Genomic DNA, 22,270 nt, shown 5'->3' with positions numbered 1-22,270 from the left:
TCTCACAAGCTGAAATTTGAAAAAAAAAAAAAAAAACCCAATTCAGATTTTCCAATTTGCCAATCAGGTGTTAAACTTAGAAAGAAATGATGTGGATGATGGGATTGAGCATCCAGAGCTTACTGGATTTGGCGGTGGCCGGAGTTTTAGCGATGGTTCGTTTGGGGATCTTTGCGTTTATTGCTTCTATTCTTTGCTCTGCCACTTTCTTCCACACCGCCCAGGACGTTTCTTCTGGATCCACCCCTCGCGCCGCCGGGCAATCCACTCCCAGTGTTTGATTCCTCCAGTTGGAGGTTGAAGGTTGTGGGAAGAGTTGGCATCAGCATGGCATCATACGGGCCAGTCCCAAGGTCTGTCAATTTTGGGTTGGCCTGAAGACCAGCTTGGGCTAAGTGCCAGGCAATCTGCTGGGCTGGAGAGACTTCCCTAGGTGCCAGGCCATTTTTTTGGTTGTGTGCTGGCCTATCACACCCTCGGTGGAACTGCTCTTAGTGTAGCAACTCCAGAAGAGAACTTGCTCGAATCTTGCTTACATATTCACCATGTACTCATATTTTCAAGCAACAAAGGGTTCGTTTGATAGCTATTTCGTTTTATTTTATTTATTCTTGTGCTTGAGATATGAGGAAGTATGGGGTACAAGAGAAATGAAAGAAGTATGAAGGAAAAATAAAATCTTGAAAATAAAAAAACCTTAAAATAGTTTTTATTTTTTTGTTACTTTTCTTCTACCTCTCTCGCCATGTTTTTTTTTTTTTTTTTCCTTTCATTTATGCACCTCATTTCTCTCATGTATTTTCACTCTATGTAGTGTTAGGAACTGTTTGTCATTATCCTACTGGGAATAGGAAAGTGATGGTTTTGAATACTTCCACTATCACCTATTTTTGGAAAACTGTGGCTCGGAAAATTTCCTTGTTTTTACTTTTTCTCGCATGCTTTCCCTTACCATTTTCGTACATTCTCTATCGATATATGCTTCCACTTTCCCTATTTTCTTGTCGGAGACAAGAGATGTTTTGATTGCCACAAGAAAGTTGCTAGAGTGCTAACTGAGATGAGTGACCTAAAGACATCGTTTCTCTCTCTTGAGTTACGCATACGCTAGTATCTTCATTAGTTAAAATCCTCAAACACAAATATATGGTCATGTGAATCTGATTGATAATTACATGTCTGAATTGGAATTTTTTCCTTTCCTTAGTAGTTATTGTTACAATCATCCATTGAATTTCATATACGCGCATTTATTCATGGATAAAGGAGAACAACTTTTGTAGGGTTTGAATATCAGAGTGCGCAATGAACAAGACTAACAAAATAGAAAGAATATTATTAAAAGGAGAATGCCAAAATGGCTACAAAACCCTAAGAGGCTACATTGTAACTGACTTATTTCTCAAACTAAATTACAAGCTCTATTTATAGAGAACCAAACCTAAGAAACCCTAACTCGGATGGGCTAGACCCAAATCCTAAATTAACAAGCAAAACCCAAATACTAAAATAAACCTAAATACTAATATTTTCCAACACCCCCCCCCCCCGGCGGTCAAACTCATGGTGGTATACGACATAGGTTTTCCAAAGTAGATGTGGATGCAAAACTCTAAATTTCAGTGCCAATGCCAACGCCGATGCCGATACCAATGCTAATGCAAATACCAATGCCAATGTCAATACCTAAACCAATACCAATACCAATATCAATGCTAATACCAATGCCGATACCAATTGTGAGCTTCAAAACAAACCTGAGCAAACAAACAAAAAAACATATTTTTTTCTTTTCCCGTGTGGGGGCCTCAAAAACTCCAAACAATTTTTTTTTCTTTTTCCTTCTTTTTTCTCTCTTCTTCTGAGTGAAGAGGTGCAACATCGCACCTTCTTCCTTCTTTTTTCTTTCCGTGTTTCTTTTCTTTTTTTCTCTCTTCTTTTCTCCTTCGTCCCCTTTTTTATTTGCTGGGGGATCTTCTCCTCTACAAGCAAAACTTTTTTTTTTTCTCTTTCATTTTTCTTTTCCTTGCAAACAATCAATACCAACTAATAAATTTAAAATGAACGACGACAAAGGCAAACAAATTGATACCAATGAGAACGGATTGAACCCTAAGGATCGAACCCACTCTGATATCAAGTTGAATATCACAGTACACAACGAACAAGACTAACAAAATAGAAATAATATTATTAAAAGAACGAGAATGCCGAAATGGCTACAAAACCCTAAGAGACTACATTGTGACTGACTTATTTCTCAAACTAAATTACAAGCTCTATTTATAGAGAACCAAACCTAAGAAACTCTAACTCGGATGGGCTAAACCCAAATCCTAAACTAACAAGCAAAACCCAAATACTAAAATAAACATAAATACTAATATTTTTCAACCGTTCTTACTATGCGACAATGACAAAAGAACATGTATTTAGAAAATAAAATATCCAGTCATTACACCTGAAGAGAGAGGGGTGGGGTGGGGGGCTACGGGAAGTCTTGGTCACCGCTCTCCTGGGAGGGTGGGCGCTTTGCACCCTTCATCGACTATTAGCTAATCTGGCCTACTCCTCTCCTACTTCAAATTTTTTTTTTTTAAAAAAAAAAAGAGAAGAATGAAAAGAAGAAGATCTAGTTATTACATATAGACACATACTATATTTTTATAACTAGACTGCAATCTTACGGACTATACTACGTAGAAGGAATTAATAGCCCCATAAAAGTTTTGTTTCTTCTGTTTTCTGTTATGGTTCATCTATTACTTCGTCGGAATGTATGGTTATCATTTTAGAAAAGACTGAAATTTTTTATGGAATTTTACATACCAAGAGTTGGATTGCCAGAAACAAAAAGACTAGTGCGACCAAAACCAAAAAGATTGAAAAGAAAAAAGTATGGGAATGACTCCCCTTCCAAGCAAACAAGAGGGTGGCATTGTATGAAAAGCTCAATTGTTTATTGAGTTTAGTAAATTGATGTACTGCAGTTTCTTAATCAATTGGAAATTTCATTGCCACACACACACTTAGTTATTAAAAGTTAGCAGGTTTGTTTTTCACACAAAATAAAATTTCAATTATTTACTGTCATACAAAATTACAAACTCCCGCAATAAACTATCTCAAAACAAGTCGAAAACTGAAATCTTTAAAGGCAATCTCTAGCCTCCGTTTAGTACAAGGTCTAGTGGGTATTCCTCCACTAAGTGAGAGTTATTAGGTTTGACTATCGTGAATGATGAGTTCAATCATGACTGAAACATTGTGTGGCTTTGTCCTCCCTATCCCTTAGTGTAGCAGCTCCAGAAGAGAACTTGCTCGAATCTTGCTTACATATTCACAATGTACTCATATTTTCAAGCAACTAAGGGTTCTTTTGATAGCCATTTTGTTTTATTTTATTTATTCTTGTGCTTGAGATATGAGGAAGTATGGGGTACAAGAGAAATGAAAGAAGTATGAAGGAAAAATAAAATCTTGAAAATAAAAAAACCTTAAAACAGTTTTTATTTTTTTGTTATTTTTCTTCTACCTCTCTCGCCATGTTTTTTTTCTTCCTTTCATTTATGCACCCCATTTCTATCATGTATTTTCACACTATGTAGTGTTAGGAACTGTTTGTCATTATCCTACTGGGAATAGGAAAGTGATGGTTTTGAGTACTTCCACTATCACCTATTTTTGGAAAACTGTGGCTCGGAAAATTTCCTTGTTTTTTCCTTTTCCTCGCATGCTTTCCCTTACTATTTTCGTACATTCTCTATCTATATATGTTTCCACTTTCCCAATTTTCTTGTGGGAGACAAGAGATGTTTTGATTGCCACAAGAAAGTTGCTATAGAGTGCTAACTGAGATGAGTGACCTAAAGACATCATTTCTCTCTCTTGAGTTACGCACACGTTAGTATCTTCAATAGTTAGAATTAGGGGTGGGTTCAAAAAACCGAAAACCGAAAAAAATCGAAAACCAAACCGAACCGAAACCGAAAAAACCGAACCGAACGAAAAAACCGAACCGAATTGAAAAAACCGAACCGAACCGAATTCTTTTGGTTCGGTTCGGTTTTAGTGATCTAGAAACCGAACCGAACCGAATTAATTAAATTAATTTTTTTATTTAATTATTTGTTTTGGGTATTATTTTCTAAACCCAATTTGTAAGTTAAAATGTGCTAAACCAATGTGTTGCCAAACTTTAAGCTCAAAATATTAAAAAAAGGCCTATAAAAACTCTAAACCCTAACCTATTATTTCTCCCTCATATAAGGTTCCGGATCCAAACCTCTTCCCGAAGTACCTACATCCATCTCCATAGCACTGTCTACTTCTGCGCCAGCTTTCTTTTCCAAATCTACTCTCATATAACATGTAACATAATCCATAAACATTTATTTCGGGTAGATTACTTGGGTAATTTGTGATGGAAAAGAATCCAACACACACTAAATAAATCCACCCACGCATTACCTTTACTAATCAAGTTGTCAACATGCAATTACAAGCAAACAACACTGATCTTTGAACAACATCATACAATTTAACTTTTCTAAGTCATTTGTACGATTTTTGTGTGATTTTTGTGTTGTGAGGTTGTTAGTTTGGACTTTGGAAGACTTGATTGATGATTTTAGTTCAACTTTAAATGTTTATTTTCATTGTCTTTGATTCTAGTTAGAATGTTTATGTTATGATTGTGTTGGATATGTTAAAATTTAAAATTTCAATGTTTTTCGTTTTTTGAAAAAAAATAAAAACAAAAAACCGAAACCGAACCGGAAAAAACCGAACCGAAAAAAAACCGAACAGAAAAAAATCGAAAAAAAAATTGAACCGAACCGAAATATTTTGTTGTGCAAGGTTTTTGACCCTTTGTTTTATTATTTCTCTTATATTAATTGTTTGCGCGACGAAATATTTGGTAGCGCAAGATTTTTCGAATTTTTACTTTTTTAATTTAATTTAATTGTATGATTTTATTTTTTTTAATTACTTTAATTTAAATTGACATATTCAAAATCAAATTACATATGAAAAATAGTGATCAAATTATCCAATATATATATATATATATATATATTCAAAATGTATACATAAATTAACAAAGTACAATAATAAAATCCTAATACGAGTCTATTGTGGTGGTAGTGGCGGGGGATGGCTCGATAGCGTCCTAATCCTCAACTTTAGCCATCAAAGTCTAGACGATTCCCTACAAAAAAAAAAAAAAGGTCAAATAGCCAAAAAAACAACATAAAATAACACCAAAAAATTGGCATAAATCTCCCCTAAAATTGGTATACCCCAAATCTGACCCCAAACTCCACCCCTCACCCTATACTCGACCCCAAACCCCGCATCAAACTCAAAATTAACTCCAAAAACATATTAATGAACAAAAATTAAAATTTGGGGAGAATATACCTTTTGGCAAGATTGAGAGTGAATGAGAATGATAGGGAGGAGTGAGTGTGAAAGAATTAGAGGAGATAGTAAGAGAGAGATGAGAGAATGAGTGAGAATGAGAGATAGGACAAGTTGAATAAATTTGAGGTAGAAAATGATCATACAATGGCCACATTGAACATATTAATCTCAGTCCACAAAAACATATTCAAGTTCACACTAATATTTTCACTCCTCTTTGATAATAAATTTTGAGTCACCCTTTCATATTGGAGTGCTCAAGCCCTAACTAGTTCTCTTCTGAACTCACTCCATGATATTTTGTCTTGATCCTAATTTTTCATTTTTTTAAATCTTCATTAAAAAATTATCCTTGCGAAAATTCTTCTAAATCAATTAATCATTTAGCCACCTCTTTATTGTCATACAGACTTCGTTGAATTTGAGCAACGCGTTAATTTTTCTTTGTCACAATTAAATATTGAGGTGCTTCCTGATTTAGACGAATTTTTGTAAGGTTGATTTCTAGATAAAAAAAAAAACTAAAATATGTATGATTTGGATCATGAAAAAATATTGTAGAGTGAGCCCAAACATGTGATTAGCACATTAATTGATTAGCGTTTGACGCTCCTTTCTTCTTATATATATACATAAATCTACGAATAATTACATAATAGAATATAAATATTAAGGTGAAAAATTCCAAGCCTAGAACAAGATTCGAGTTCACAAGAGCAATTTCAAACGTAGGTGATCTACGAGGATTTAAGCCACCTATTTATGATTAAACAAGTCTTCCTAGGAAATAAGAATGACTTTTTACTGACTATTCGTATGTTCCTATTAGACCTTGTGGAACATACATATACATACACATGACGTGTGGTTAATTGGTCCTTGAACCAAAGTCAAGGCTAAGACAATTTTTTCTTGATGCCTCGTGAAAGTCACGTGTAAGATGTCCTACATGACCTTGTCATGTTTATCATGTTTATGACAACATATATTTCATTTTGGTCACGTTAATTAAAAATAAATTTGATAACAACATATTTTCCTTCTTTCTGAAAATAATCTTATCATTGTATGGTTTTCATTCAACATATATGCACGCATTTGTCCAATGATATTTTTCTTGTTAATTAAAGATTGTGACATTGCCGAGGTATTTGAGCATCCGTCCTTTGTTAAAGGATAGACATATTAGTTATACATGTCTACATAGAATCATATTAGTTATTTAATGCACACGATAAGATAAAAACCTAACATCTTATATACTAAGCTACAAACTTCGTGTTGATATAAAAACAAAGAACAGTAAACCCTAAAACCTTACAAAGAAAAAGTTGCACAAGTTTTCATCACGGCGCCACACAAATCGAGTTGATTAAGATATTTGAGTTTACAACTAGCTAAGCTAAACCACCCGTGGAGATGGTCCATATAATTCTCTGTTGATGGTGTAAATATTATGGTTTTTTTGGTGAACAATATTATGGTTTGGTTGTTCACGAGATCATTAAAAAGATGAGACAGTCAAATTGGAGAGAAAAGAGCCAAAACCACAAAATGCATGCTCATGCATGCTGCCGAAGATAAACGCTTCAGTGGAACCCCACTTTTATCCGACTCCCCTGACACTAAGCTCGAACAGCATGCAGCAGCTGTGTAGGGGGCATTCCCCGAATCGCTCTCTGAACAGAAAATTGATTCCTGTGGAATACGTGAGGAAGCTCTGATAGATTTTTCAGTGTGACTGTCACACGAAGTGGTACACCACGTGTCCCTATATAAATGATGAGTTATGTGTGTTAAAAGGTTAATAACTTAAAAATTAAAATTTTCCACCATTTGCATAAAAACATGTGATGTACCATCCATATTTCCGTCACAACTAAAAATTTCTCCCCTTTATGCGTGGTCTCATCGTACTATGTTTACTTGTAGTAGTAAATATTGATAAGGGGTGTGATATTCACACACCCTTTTTTACTTCTCACACACCTTTCTAATTTTCGGCCGTCGGATTGGATGAATTGAAGAAGATCAACGAACAGAAATTAATAAAGGGTGTGTGAGAAGTAAAATGGGGTGTGTGGATATCACATCCCTATCAATAATAGTAAAAAACTTGCATAAAAGGAGGTACAACATGTTCTTATTATAACAAAGACGAAAATTGATAAAGGTAATGTGGAATTTTCACTTTCTTGTCAGTTGTGATGTGTATTATCTCCTCAAAACCCAACAAGGACACCTAAAAGCCCTTTTGTTGACACTTTCGTTTTTAGATTTTAGTTGTTTCTTCTTTACTTAGAGATACATGCCCACTTCTGTTTTTTTTAATTTCAGTTTTTATTCTTTAGCTAGACAACTATTTGAAGTTTAAAAAATTACTTGTAGTGCTTCCTAAAGGAAGTATTTATATAAAGGTCAGGCTTTTTAAATATTTTTTGAGGCCAAAAAGCTTTTAACCTTTTCTACTATACATTGGTTGAAACAATTTTAATGATCTAAAATTGCTTTTTCAAAACACTTCCATTTTTAGGTTTTAGTTTTTATTCTTTAGTTAGAGGAAGGAATAAAGGAGAAATGAAGAAAATTATGTGAAACCATAACTTAATTTTGTAGTTTTTATGGTTTTGTTTTTCGCTTTAGGGTTCCTTTCACATTTTACCACATATGTACCTCTTTCCTCATCATTTCTCTCATACATCTCCCCTTTCTCTTTTACTGAAATAAAAACAAAACACAAAATTTGAAGTGTTGCCAAACAAGTCCTAAAAGACATTCATCCGATTGCAATTGATTTGTAAACGTCTCATTTGTTTATTGATGAACCAACTTTGATCCATATTTATTTTTTTCATCAACAAGAAACTCCATGTTATGTGTCACATCAATTAGTAACGAAAAGGTTGGGACATTAGTTGGTATATGTACCATTACGCTAAGGATAGTACTTGACTCAAGTTATACATGACCTCATAATTAAGCTCCTTAGACCTGACCTAAGTATTTTCCTTACTCAAACCTAAATACACCTAATACAAACTAGTATATAGTCTATATATATTCTATTGCAAATATGTTTTGACTATACCGCCTAAAACCTCCCCTTTAAATTGTCTTCTAAACCTCTCATTTTCTTACGCTCCTCTTTACACCTACCATTTTGTTTTGCCTAGCCTCTCAAAAGATCAGCAAGAAAACCTCTCTCTCTCTCTCTCTCTCTCTCTCTAAAAATCCTCAAAATACTTACCATATGGGCTCACCATTTTACAGCTTCCGCAGGCAGAATAACATTGTCTGCCTCAAATTTTTCTTGATTGTGTTATTCATGGGGTGCATATCAGATAGAACAACCAACCTTTGTTCCAACCAACTCATTGCCACACCAACTACTACAACTCACTTGGATGTTACTTCTGCTTTGGAGGCACTGAGCCTAGACGGCTACTTTAGTTTCAACAACAACAATCATGCAGCAAAGGACTTTGGCAATACATACCAGTTCCTCCCACTAGCAGTCCTACATCCGAAATCAGTTTCCGATATCTCCTCAATGGTGAAACTTATTTTCGACATGGGTTCCGCTTCGGAGCTTACTGTTGCAGCCAGAGGCCATGGCCACTCCCTCCAAGGCCAAGCACAAGCTCATAGAGGTGTAGTCATCAACATGGAATCGCTAATGGGACCGCAAATGCAGGTTCACACTGGAGAGCAGCCTTTTGTGGACGTTTCAGGTGGTGAGTTGTGGATAAATATTCTACATGAGACTCTCAAACATGGGCTGGCACCCAAATCTTGGACCGATTACCTTCATCTCACGGTCGGCGGGACTTTATCATACGCGGGCATCAGTGGTCAGGCCTTCCGGCATGGTCCCCAGATCAATAACGTCTACCAGCTGCAGGTTGTCACAGGTATGCAAAACCACTTTATGCCCTCCTAAGAATGTTTTCACAGTACAGAGTTCCTTGAAATTGCAGCACAAACAAACACACAGAGCACTCATCACTCATCATTTCAGAAAAAGGCAAAGGGGATTTTCGCGATCTTGTTTGGCAAAACACACAGAGCACTCATCTCTCATCATTTCAGAAAAAGGCAAAGGGGATTTTCGCCATCTAATACTCTTATTTGGCAGTAAAGTAGTCAAATAAAATGTTTTGGTCTTACACTAAACACTAGAGGAAAACAAAGAGAGAAAGATGAATGAAGAAGAGTGAATAAAGTGAAATTAAAAACTATTTTAAGTTGTTTTTGCTTTCAAAATTTTGTCTTGTTCTTTGTTTTTTAATAGCATCTCTACCAGTTTGTGAAAGACAGTGGAAATTGAAGGGTAGTGCAATCTAAATAGTAGTTGTCTTTGTGTAAGTCCACTTGTTTGGAATGAGGAAGGGAAGGGGCAAAGGCGATTGCTATTCACGAATATATATATATTCTTTTTAAATGTTTTCTTTGTCTTGTCCCCACATATTATTATTGCCTTAGATTTTTGGGTAATTTCAAATGTTTAATTTGCAAGTGTGTTAAATTTTGTAAGATTTTTAGAGTGTGAACTTTGTAAGTTTTTTTTTTAATTTTTTAAATAATTTTTTTGGTAATTTTTATGGTTTTTTGAATTTTTTTAGAATTTGATTAATCCTGGCCGTTGAACTGGGACAATTTTTGAGAATCCAACGTTCCTGATTGCCCTGTTGTTGCACTCATCTGACATTATAATAAAAGAAGAGCTCAAAAGAAATTTCACTGTTAAGAATCAAGTGGAACATGACAAGTAGATTAAATAATGAGTGGCTCATGAAGTATCGGTGTGTTAAGAATCAAGTGGAACGTGACTAAAATTCTTTCATTTTGAACTTCATACTCACTCAATTGCAACAATTCGAATTTAACCCGGCGAAAAAATGTGCGAGTACTATAATTTGAGTTTCGATTGCAGGAAAAGGAGAAGTACGTATGTGCTCAAAGAGCAAAAATGCAGACCTTTTCTATGGTGTTCTTGGAGGGCTAGGTCAGTTTGGCATAATTACACAGGCCAGAATCTCTCTTGAACCAGCACCAAAGATGGTAATATACAATCCGCTTAAATCATATTGTTTATTTATAAGAGTTCGTTATTGGCACTCCAAATAAGTCATTCTGCACTTCTCTCTAATGTTGTACATACTTAATGTGAGGGAGGACTTTTTCAAAGCGCTAACAAGAACTCCCTAATTATAATTATACAGTTTTTTAAACACATCAATTCTAATCATGTAGTTAATTTTGACAGGTGAAATGGATTAGAGTGTTGTACTCAGATTTCTCAGCATTTTCCAAAGACCAAGAGTATCTCATAGCATCTGAAAATTCATTTGACTACATTGAAGGATTTGTAATAATTAACAGAACAGGTCTCCTGAACAACTGGAGATCTTCTTTCAATCCTAAAGATCCAATGCAAGCCAGCCAATTCGATTCGGATGGAAAAACACTGTACTGCCTAGAAATGGCCAAATACTTTAACCCCGACGAAACGAATGTCATAGATCAGGTGACACTAACTGAAACGAAAAATACATTTCTGAGTTCATCCTACGAACACTGAAATATTTCATGTATGCAGATAACCGAAAGCTTACTGTTAGAATTGCACTATATCCCATCGACCCTCTTCCTGTCCGAAGTTTCGTATGTGCAATTCCTAGAGAGAGTGCATGTGTCGGAGCTAAAACTCCGAGCAAACGGACTATGGGACGTTCCCCACCCGTGGATGAACCTACTTGTTCCGAAAAGCAAGATACATGAGTTTGCTGATGAGGTCTTTGGCAATATTCTCACAGACAACATCAATGGTCCTATCCTTATGTACCCAGTCAACAAAACCAAGTAACTTTTCTATAGTTTTATGACTTGTACTTTAAAATTCTCAAATTCTAAATTTCTCAACTTCAATCCTAATATTCTGTTTCAGGTGGAACAACAACACATCTATGGTAACACCAGATGAAGATGTATTCTACCTAGTGGCATTGCTCTCCTCTGCAGTATCTTCGAAAGCAACAGACGGCCTAGAATACATTCTAAAACAAAATAAAAGAATACTAGAATACTGCGCTAGGGCCCACCTTGGTATCAAACAATATTTACCTCATTACAGAACCCAAGGAGAGTGGCGAGCTCACTTCGGCCCTCGATGGAAAGTTTTTGCACAGAGGAAGTCTTCTTATGATCCTTTGGCAATTCTTGCTCCCGGGCAGAGGATATTTGAAAAGGGAATACCAATATTATGCAATGTATTAAAAGGCGAAGGCGTAGGCGAGGCGTTTCATTGATAGCCCCGCCCCACGCTACCTAAAATTTTAATATATATTATATATATAATTATATTTATAAAAATAGAATACTTTGTAAAACAAATATAATTATAACTAAATCAAAGATAATATCTTCTTCAATATTAAGTCTAGTTATACTATAGTCTTAAAATGTTGTAATTATTTATTTTATTGTAAGTAATTATAGAGAACTTCAAGAGAAATAAGGCTAAGTGGCCACAATTATAGGGAATTTCAATGAAAATAAAGGCGGAATTTCGCAATTATAGGCAATTCAAAGGAAATAAAGATTGAGTGGAGCAATTATAGGGGATTTAAAATGAAATAAAGGTTGAGTGGAGCAATTATAGGAAATTTAAAATGAAATAAAAGTTGAATGGAGCAATTATAGGGAATTTAAAATGAAGTAAATGTTGAGTAAAGCAATTACTATAGGAAAAGGAATAGAATGACTGAATGGAGCAATTATAGGAATTTGTAGAGAAATAAAAGAGAAATATGATTATGTTGTAAGCTTATTTGATTGAGCGATCTAGGGTTAGAGAGAGAGGGGTGCGGCAAGCTTTAGGGAGAAGAGAGATTGATTTAATTGTGAGGTGTGTTTGATTCACCCATTGTGCCTTTATTTATAGTAGTAGAAAGGGTAAAACCTTTCCCTTTAGGATTACAACATTTAATAGGTAATATAGTCCTAATAGGAATATAAGATACACTCCCAGATTCCCTAGGATTTACACAATCACATTCATATTCTAAATATGACTGCAACACTCCCCCTTGAGTGTGTAAATACTCAACAAACCATCGTATCAGATCTTCAGCAGATAATATAGAATAGCTGATAAAGTCATCGGCACAACGGGTGATCATGAGTCTCAAATTTACTTTGAAGTATGCATTTGTAAAAACTCACAAAGACCTCGCTATGGTAAAACTCAAGGAATGGGGAAAACCCATAGACTAAGGAGAAAAGTAAGAAAGTATGCATAATGTCTAAACACTCGTCAAACTGGACAAAGGTAGTGAACTCATCGGAGTATGATCATCCCGGGATTGGTGCCTCATTAAAACCTCGTTAGGTAGCAAAAATCAAGTGGGAAAAATGCTCCTAAACGTAGGAAAAATAGTACATTAAGATCATGTGAGTATACTTCTAGATACTCTCCCTGAGTTAGACATAACTTCTAAATAAGAGAACTACAAGCGATTCAACTCAGATAATTTACGCATACCAATTCCTTGGACGAGCTTCTAAAATGTAAACTTGGGCAATGACTTGGTAAAGAGATCGGCCGGGTTGTCCTCAGAACGAATTTGCTTGACTTCAATGTTCTAATGCTGCTGTTGCTGGTATGAGTAAAAGAACTTTGGCGCTATATGCTTGGTGTTGTCTCCCTTGATGTAACCCTTTTTCAGCTGCTCGATACATGCTGCATTGCCTTCAAAGATCGTCGTAGGAAGGTTAACGACTGATGTAAGACCACTAGTGCTTCAAATATGTTCCATAACTTCTCTCAACCAAAAGCACTCATGCGATGTTTCATGTAGGGCAAGAATATCAGCATGGTTAGACGAAGTTGCAACTAGCGTTTGCTTGGTAAACCTCCAAGATATAGCGGTGTCTCCAACGGTAAAGACATAACCCGTTTGAGAACGTGCTCTATGTGGGTCAAACAGATATCCAGCATCTGCGTAACCAGTAAGGCGAGAATCAATCCGAGGGCCATAGAGGGCAGCAACACTTGGAGATTCACGGGTATAGAACAAGCCCAAATCCGTAGTACTTTTGAGGTAGCAGAAAATGTCTTTAACACCATTCCAGTGCCTACGTGTGGGCGCATTGCTATATCTAGCCAATAGATTCACAACAAAGGAGATGTCAGGTCTAGTGCACTTAGCCAAGTACAATAAAGCCCCAATTGCACTTAGGTAAAGAACTTCAGGTTCCAAAATCTCTTCCTCATCCTCCTTTGGACAAAAGGGATCTCGTTTAGCATCTAGAGTCCGAACGACCATGGGTGTACTTAAAAGCTTCGCTTTATCCTCATTAAAACGTCGTAACACCTTTTAGGTGTAGTTCGATTGATGTACTAGGATTCCATCTGAACAATGCTCGATCTCCAGGCCGAGACAATATTGAGTTTTCCCAAGATCATTCATCTCAAATTCCGATTTCAAGTGTGTAGCAATTTCCTCAAGCTCTGCGGGAGTTCCAATGAGGTTCATATCATCGACATAAACTGCAACGATTGCAAATCCAGAATGTGACTTCTTTATGAACACGCATGGGCATAGTTCGTTGTTCACATAACCCTGACTTGTCAAATATTCACTCAGACAGTTATACCACATCCGCCCGGATTGTTTTAATCCGTAGAGTGACATCCTCAACCTAATTGAGAGAGTGTTCTATGGTCTAGAACTATTTGAGCCAGTCAATGGAAGTCCTTCTGGAACTTTCATATAAATTTTCGTATCTAGATCCCCTTAGAGATACGCGGTTACCACATCCATAAGCTGCATATTCAGTTTTTCGAAAACTACCAAACTGATTAGGTAGCGGAACGCTATAACGTCCATTACGGGGGAATACATCTCCTCATAATCAATCTCTAGGCGCTGAGAGAAGCCTTGCGCTACAGGCGTGCATTGTATCACACTATTTCATTCTTCTCATTACACTTCCTCATGAAAACCCACTTGTAGCCAACGGGCTTCATGCATGGTGGTGTATGAATGATAGTTCAAAATACCTTACGTTTCGCGAGCGAATCGAGTTCGACCTGGATTGCTTGTTTCCAGTTTGACCAATAGGTTCTACATCGGCATTCATCGACGAAACGTGGTTCAATATCATCGCTAAGAATGATGTCAGTAGCTACTGAGTACGAGAATGCATCGTCTACGATCATCTCATTCCTATTCCAAACCTCATCTAATACTGTGTAGTGGACCGAAATCTCGTGATTCTCGGGAAGTCGGCATGTTTCATCTGAAGCATCACCATAATCTAGAATAACCTCATGCGTTGGAACGGATGAGTGAGCGATGGTCAGATTTAAACTAGGGTCACTAGTTGGTGCCATTTTCCTCTTCCGGGGTTGTGAATCCTTTGAACCAAGGGGTCTGCCATGCTTTAGGGTCGGAGCAGATGATTGGCTAGCCGCCAATGTACCTTGCCGCATAGAAGTTATGGCCTCCCCTCCTTCGAGGACTGTCCAGCCTTCCCAGGCGGGTTGTTGACGTACATGGGTTACATCTATCCTTGTGGGTGTGTTTGCAGCGAGTATATGTGATCTTGTCACCTTTGCTAGATCATTAAAAGCATCCGGCATGCTTTGAACAATGCTCTGAAGATCTATAATTCGACAACCTCAGTTTCAAACAAGGCAGTGCGGGGATCTAAATGAGACATAGTGGGAGCATACCACGACAATTTGCGGTGTTCTATGGGAACTTTAGCATGCTTATCTCCCCTTAACGACGAAAAGACTGTCTTATCAAAGTGACAATCCGCAAAACGTGCAGTAAAGAGATCTCTTGTCAATGATTCTAAGTATCAAACAATTGATGGCGAATCATAACCGACATAGATTCCCATTTTTCTCTGAGTACCCATTTTAGTACGTAGCGGCTGCGCTATTGGCACATAAATGGCGCACCCAAACACCCGTAAATGCGAGACGTCAGGCTCGTATCCAGTGACCAACTGTAACCGTGAATGGTCGGGGCCTCAGGCGAACCAACATAACTGCGTGCAATATTGCATAGCCCCAGGCAGATACTGGCAGTTTGGTTCACATAACCAAAGTCCGAGTTATCAATTGAAGGCGCTTTATGAAAGCTTCTGCCAGGCCGTTTTGGGTGTGAACATGAGGTATATGATGTTCCATATTTATCCCTACTGACATGCAATAATCGTCAAAAGTCTGTGACGTAAACTTTCTAGCATTATCCAGTCGAATCGACTTGATCAAATAATCAAGGTGGTGAGCCCTTAGCTTAATGATTTGAGTTAGGAGTTTAGCAAATGCGGCGTTGCGTGTGGACAATAAGCAAACATGTGACCATCTTGTTGATGCATCAACCAACACCATAAAGTATCTAAATGGTCCGCATGTTGGTTGGATAGGTCCACAAATGTCCCCTTGAATCCTCTAAAGAAATTTAGGAGGGTCGTGAATAATCTTTGTATATGAGGGTTGAGTATTCAACTTCCCTAAAGAACACGCTTTGCATGGTGGGAGTCCAACATAAGGATGTGTTGACCCTAAAAACTACCAAGCCTACGTGGCGCGCAGGCCGAGTAATCTATAAGCTAACTACGTCCTTCGGTTGAATGAGGGGCGTGGCAACTCGTCGACCGAGCTCGACCGAGGAGTAAAATTTGTTGATGTTGCGTTGGGTGCGCGGCTGACTTCTGCGTCCTGCGATTGCGACCGAGGAAGGAACACGTCTCGGCCTCTTGGGTTCTCGAACCTGAAGACAAGGCTACTATTCTTATGAAGTTCACGAATCGTCATCGTTGGATTCGGTCACAATGATGGTATTTGTCAGAGTAAACTCACACCGAATCGACACCAAAGTGTAAGGGCACAAATACTCAAAGCGGATATAAGTCTTAATAGTGAACGTGGTTCGACCATCTGAATGCCGAACTCTAAATCCCACTTGAGAGTATCCAATCATAAAATAACTCGGCATGCAATGCGCCGAGCTCAGTAAGTTGTAACACCTCACCTCGCCGAAAAGGCTAATGAGATGACCTCGATCAATAAGGATTCAGAAATCCTTCTCGACCAAGACTTGGATAGGTAACCAACCGTCATCGCCACAATGCTGTTGATGCCACCGGAAGATGCTGCGAGATCGGCTGATTCTACGACGACAGAGCTATCTATGCCGACTGAAGATATCACCGGTTGCTTTCACAGTGCTGTTGATGCCAACGGAAGATGTGTCAGTGAAAAGAGAAAATAAAAAAAAATCTCAAAGTTGTTGAGAGAGTTTGCGTAGGGCAATTGTGTGTTGAGTTGGGAGGGTTGAACAATTCACAGCCTCTTCTATTTATAGCATCAGATACTTCCTAAGTAGAGTTAATCCGAGTAGTTAAACCCTACTCGGATTAGAACTTCTTCTTCTAATCAAACACCATCTCGAGTACTCCTACTCCCATCAGGATTTTGGACCTAGCCTTTCTATCAGGCTGTATTCAAAATGTGTCTCGACCTCCTCATCTCACCGGGACTCCTTATCACATCAGGATTTCTGTTAAACGCAGAATTTCCCACTCATCTTCCTTATCCAGACCGTTTCTTTTCCTAATGGGGCTCGACCGACTCTAATTAAGCGGCCCATGAACAAGACGACCCCTAACAATAAATCCTTCCGGGCCGAGAATGATTCCACACTCGGCCCAAACCAATATTTTGGGCCTAAACATTGCCCCCTGGCTTCTGAGATCTTCGACCTAAATTCTCTGGTCGAGCTCCGACCTTGAAGAAGTGAAACTAATACTCAGAATCCAAATACTCTATTTCCAAGGCGCATTTATGGAGCACGATTGCACGATCTTGATCCTGCTAACCAATCCACCACGTGGCATCCTTTAACACGGCTAACCCCTAATAGTGACGTTTAAAGTGTGCGGCTCACTGAACCGTCTTACCATCATGACCTTGTTGCTAAACAACCATGCCACCTTGATCCGCGAACCATTCAGCATCGTGCAGACGCCAAAACGTCTTTCACCGTAAACTCGCCGCCACACGCAATCGTGTGCCCCCCAAAACACGAAACCTTTGATCTTCTCAACTGGATTCTCTGAATGTTCATAATGATTAGCGAATTCTTCAATCGATTTTACCCTTCATTTTGAATTTCAAACGATTGCTCTTCCTTCCACAATTCTATAAATACTGAAATTCTCTCATTTATACTGTACGTTTTCAAATTCTCTGAAATTTCTTGCCATCACTCTCCAGTGAATCCCCTTCTTCCAGATCTTCGTCTTCAAACCCCCAACCCAGAAAACTCCTCTCGTGTCGCATCTTCAACCCACTTACAATGGCCTTCTTCATCTCCAAGCTTTCCAAGGAATGTGACCAATGCCAAAAAATTATTGATCGAAGTTCGATTAAAACCATACGTTTTGAAAGTGACATGAGCACCCATCATCAAATCCTTGGTCCTCTCTTCAAAACGGCGGTACCACCAACCATCACTGAACTTCTCAAGAAGCACTGCCTATCACCTTTGCTGCAAGGGTTTGAATGGTTGAAGTGGGACTTGGCAAAGCCTCAAGGTTCATGGCCCTCGACCACTACAGCCTAGGCAGCTTGGGTCGTACGAATGGAAAAACTCTTCGACGAGCAATGGAAAGACCTAGGCATCTACGACGCCATTCACTTCTCATCCATAGAAGTCGTCCTGGACAAAGAGTTCCTCCTAGCAGCCTTATGTTTCTGGTGTTCGGCCACCAACACCACGATCCTCCCTCTCAACCCCATTGGTCACACCATCCTTGACATTACTGCCATCTTGGGGACTTCCCCGACTGGAATCCCAATCGACGCCGCCCTCTCTGGGTACCCGTCGAACCTTGACCTAAAGGCACTTTTCGACAAACGGGCCCTTGAGACGCTGAGCGGTGAAGGCCAAGCACCCTCGAAAGAAAATGTTCACAAACTTCATAAGAACTTCTTCAACTATAACACCCTCTATCTCCATTTTGTCGGCCGAGGAGAAGAGGCTCTGCGATAAGGGGAACACGAGGCTTTCCTCTTTTATTAGTATAACAAATTTATCTGTTGTACCAAATCCAATAAGTGTCTGGTCGAAAACATGCCAGTGGCCGAAGCCCTAGCTAGCGGTCACACTCTGGCACTCATCCTAGCCATTCTCGCCCATCTCCTACGCTGCTTGGCCGAGACGATCCTAGATAAGGTCGACCCGCACTAGAATGGTCCCCTCTGGGTCTTCCAACTCTAGCTGCAGGTCTACTTCGCCCCTCTTCGGCCAACGATTGCTGATTTCTCGCCCACGGAAGCGCTCGGCCCTCAGCTGGCTTCTCGACTAACACTTCCTCACCAAGCTAAAGAGGTGTTCAGATACTTTTTCGCTCTCGACAATCTTTCTAACGACGAGTTCTTGATCTGTCGTCGTTGAGAATACCCTTCATCGATCAAGTTTCCTACATCAGCGTGGGGCATAGATGAAGATGTTGACCTTCGTCAATCTTGAGGGTCTTTTGTGCTTACCCGCGACCTGCCTCTCGGCTGTGATGGTCGCCGAGCGGGTTGGGAAGTGTATCATCCCAACTTCCTCGCTCGGCAGCTTAGCTACCTCCAAGGTTACCCGGTCCCCCTTCTCTCCTCACGATCCATCCTAAGCCGCGGACGCGAACCTGGTTCTTCAGAAAAGGAATGCAATGACGCCAAAAATGAGTTCCATGAAAGATGCCAAAAATTCCGCCTTCGACCGGTCAGTCCAAAATCTCTTAGCACCGATACCTTTGGTGATTGGTGGGAAGAATACACTCATAGCTTTTTCAGCGCACCGGTCGAAGATGTCATTAACAAGATCTTCGGCGATCGTCCTCATAAGGCTCCTGCTCCTCAACCTATAGAGGCTACCTTTGGTATATAGCTTCCTTTATATATTTAGATATATATATCCTTATTGTTATTGACTTGGCTTTCAATTCTCAGGCAGCCGAGCGTCGAAAAAGGTAGAAGCGATGGCTGCAATTGCAGCCAAGAAAAAGGCAATCCCTTCTTCTAAGCCGAGCAAACGACCCCGACAGGAAACTAAGACGGCCGCTGCAGTCCCTCGTCCTACAAAACGCGTCAAGAAATTGGCAAACAAAGGGCAACGAGAAATTCATGTCATCTCTAGCCAAACGACGGGAACAGCCACTCCCGATGCTTCTCCTTCCACCCCAGCCGTACACATCCCGACGGTCGTGCAGCTGGCTCCTACAAGTCAGGCACCCAAAGCTCGTCCTGACCCTCCAATCGTGACCGGGCCAAGGAATGCTCCACTGGTCGAGCCAACGACTCCTCCGCCACCAACCGAACCAACCATTTCTCCACTAGTCGAGAAAATGACAGCTCTGGAGCCAATCGTTGCCCCTGTCTTGGAGAAAATGACTTCGGTGGCGAAGAAAACACCCTCCAAGATTCCAAGACAATCAGCGATCATCTTGGAGGTATAATTGTGTGGTTGGTAATTTTCTTCTTCAATTAATGTTAGAATTTCTAACACACTTTATTCCAGGATGACGAGAGTGACGAAATTCCGCTGGAAAGTCATCCTCGACCAACCAATCCACTTCCTGTGTTCGAAACGATCGGCCAGGTTGATCCCCCTGTGGCCGATCATGGAAAGGGTCTTACTGTTGAAACTGAAGCAACGGCGGAGACGCCAATTCATCCACAGGATCAAAACCTAGGCATCATTCCCCAAGAAGCCACTTCTGCCTACGTAAGCACCCTTATTATTGTTCTCTTAATCACTCTCCTGCCTAAGAATTCTAAACCAGAAAAATATTAAATGTCAGGTGCTCGCGTTTTCATTTCACCGAAAATTTTATGCGCCGAGGGGCGTTATCTATATCTCTTGGCCACCTCAGTGGCCGTCAAATGTAGATAACCTTCATCGACCGCGTGAATTGAGAAGTAGCTTAAAACATTGGGCTCGGCCATTGAGCTCTCTAGGTTCGAGCAACGAACCGGTAGACATGGCCGAAGTCTCTTCTCGGCAGGTCTATCATTTCCTCTTCTTATTTTCTGAAGATTTAGCTTATTCTGACGACTCCTTTTCATGCAACCTTCATAGGAAGTCAAATTTAACGCCCTTCTCTCGACCACTTCGAGGGCGGCTGGCCCTTCGGCGACCATAGTCGGGCCTTCCTCGACAGCCGAATGCAACGTGCTTGTTAAGCTACAAGAACTCTTTTCTCTTTCAGCTTCATAAATTCTTGAACGTAAGGGTCTCGACTTCGTGGGTGAGTGTCTTAATGATCTTGCCGTTGAAGGTCTCTTGAGTACTGAAGCCATCACTCAAGCGTCTTCTACCTTGGAGCAAACCTGAGAGTTTTTTGCCATTTTTGAAAAAGATATCCATGTCGAAGCTGACTTGAACGCTGTGACTGCTGCTCGAGACGCCCTTCGCCCAAAAATTGAAGCCTTGAAGTCGAAGAAAGAGAAACTGGTCGACATCAACCGCCAAATTACCGAACTCCAAACTCAAAGGTCGGCAATTGCTTCTAATCTTACGAAAGACTTTAAGTCGAGTGGCAAATCTTGTTTAACCGAATACGCGGCTAAAGTCAAGGAAGTCGAGCAGCTAAAGATGAACAAGTGGAATCGGCAAGCTGAAGTCATAATGGGCGAAGTGAGATGGCTGGAGCTGAAGGTTGTTCTTGAAACTCTTCTCCCTTCTTCGCCCTGAATTTATTTAAATGTAACCTGATCGACCTACTCAATCTGTGTATTCTTCTATCAATCTTAATGAAATGAATTTCTATTCCCGCATTTCCCATGTGACCGAATAGTACTTCTTTAAAAACTTCCCATTGATTGGTAATCTGTGAACTAAACCGGTCCGGTCTTTAAGATGATATGCGCATTTGTCAAAAACCTTATGTATGACGAACGGCCCTTCCCAATTTGGCGACCATTTGCCGAACCTGAGGTCTTTAATTCCTACGGGCAACACCGTTTGCCAAACTAATTCTCCTTCGCCAAATGTTTTCTGTCTAACCTTTTGATTATAGGCTCGCTCAGCAATCTGTTTTTGTGCCACCAGCAGGTTATAAGTGTTAAGTCCGCTTCTTCTAAATCTTCTAACTCCTGTCTCATGGACTAATTATATTCGGCGTTGCACATACTACTTTGTTCAATCATTCGCAACGAATTTATGCTTAACTCGACTGGTAACATTGCATCGTGTCCGTAGGTTAGTGCATACGGGGTTGTCCCGGTCACCGATCGGAGTGATGCTCGATATGCCCATAAAGCCTCATTCAACTTTAAGTGCCACATGCCAGGCCTTTCCTTTATTATTTTCGTGAAAATGCCGATCAACACTTTGTTACTTGAAGGGAAATTTATGAGATTCTAGAATGGGATTTCATAATGACTAACATGCATATACAAATCAAATTTAATATACGAAAGCAGCGAAAGCATTTATAACAAATTATCAAAGCTATAGTCATGCAAATCCCCTTCAAGGTTCATAGGTTTATATATAATGCATCAAAACAATTTTAGAATCAAGAACAAAGTGAAGGTTAGTCTTATACCTCTTGATCTAGACTTAAGACCAAGGATGGACCACCTCCAAGGCCTTTTCTCCTTGAAATCTTTGAGCCTAGCTTCCCTCCTTGCCTCCTCCACTTTGTTACAATGAGTGCTCCTAGGTTCTCTTCAAGTTCCCAAAGTAGGAAACCTCTAAAGATCCTCACCCACTAGTGTAGTGAGAAGGATGAAGGAATAACCAAAAGGGTGTAAGAGATGTTAGTAAAA

The 22,270-nt window shown here is 39.4% G+C and overlaps 1 protein-coding gene across 1 annotated transcript; it reads left to right on the top strand.

Moving 5' to 3' along the window:
* Window positions 1-8,567: 8,567 nt before the first annotated feature.
* On the top strand, window positions 8,568-11,858 carry LOC103424196 (cytokinin dehydrogenase 1-like). Its single transcript, XM_008362283.4, has 5 exons — window positions 8,568-9,338; window positions 10,361-10,488; window positions 10,694-10,954; window positions 11,027-11,289; window positions 11,375-11,858. Exons 1-5 carry the CDS (start codon window positions 8,678-8,680, stop codon window positions 11,733-11,735), a joined length of 1,674 nt encoding a protein of 557 aa, XP_008360505.3. The 5' UTR covers window positions 8,568-8,677; the 3' UTR covers window positions 11,736-11,858.
* The last annotated feature ends 10,412 nt before the right edge of the window (window positions 11,859-22,270 follow it).

The sequence above is a fragment of the Malus domestica genome, chromosome 12 (assembly GCF_042453785.1).
Source record: "Malus domestica chromosome 12, GDT2T_hap1".
NCBI classification, from domain to species: Eukaryota; Viridiplantae; Streptophyta; class Magnoliopsida; order Rosales; family Rosaceae; genus Malus; species Malus domestica.
This window is presented reverse-complemented; position numbering and strand designations above follow the sequence as displayed.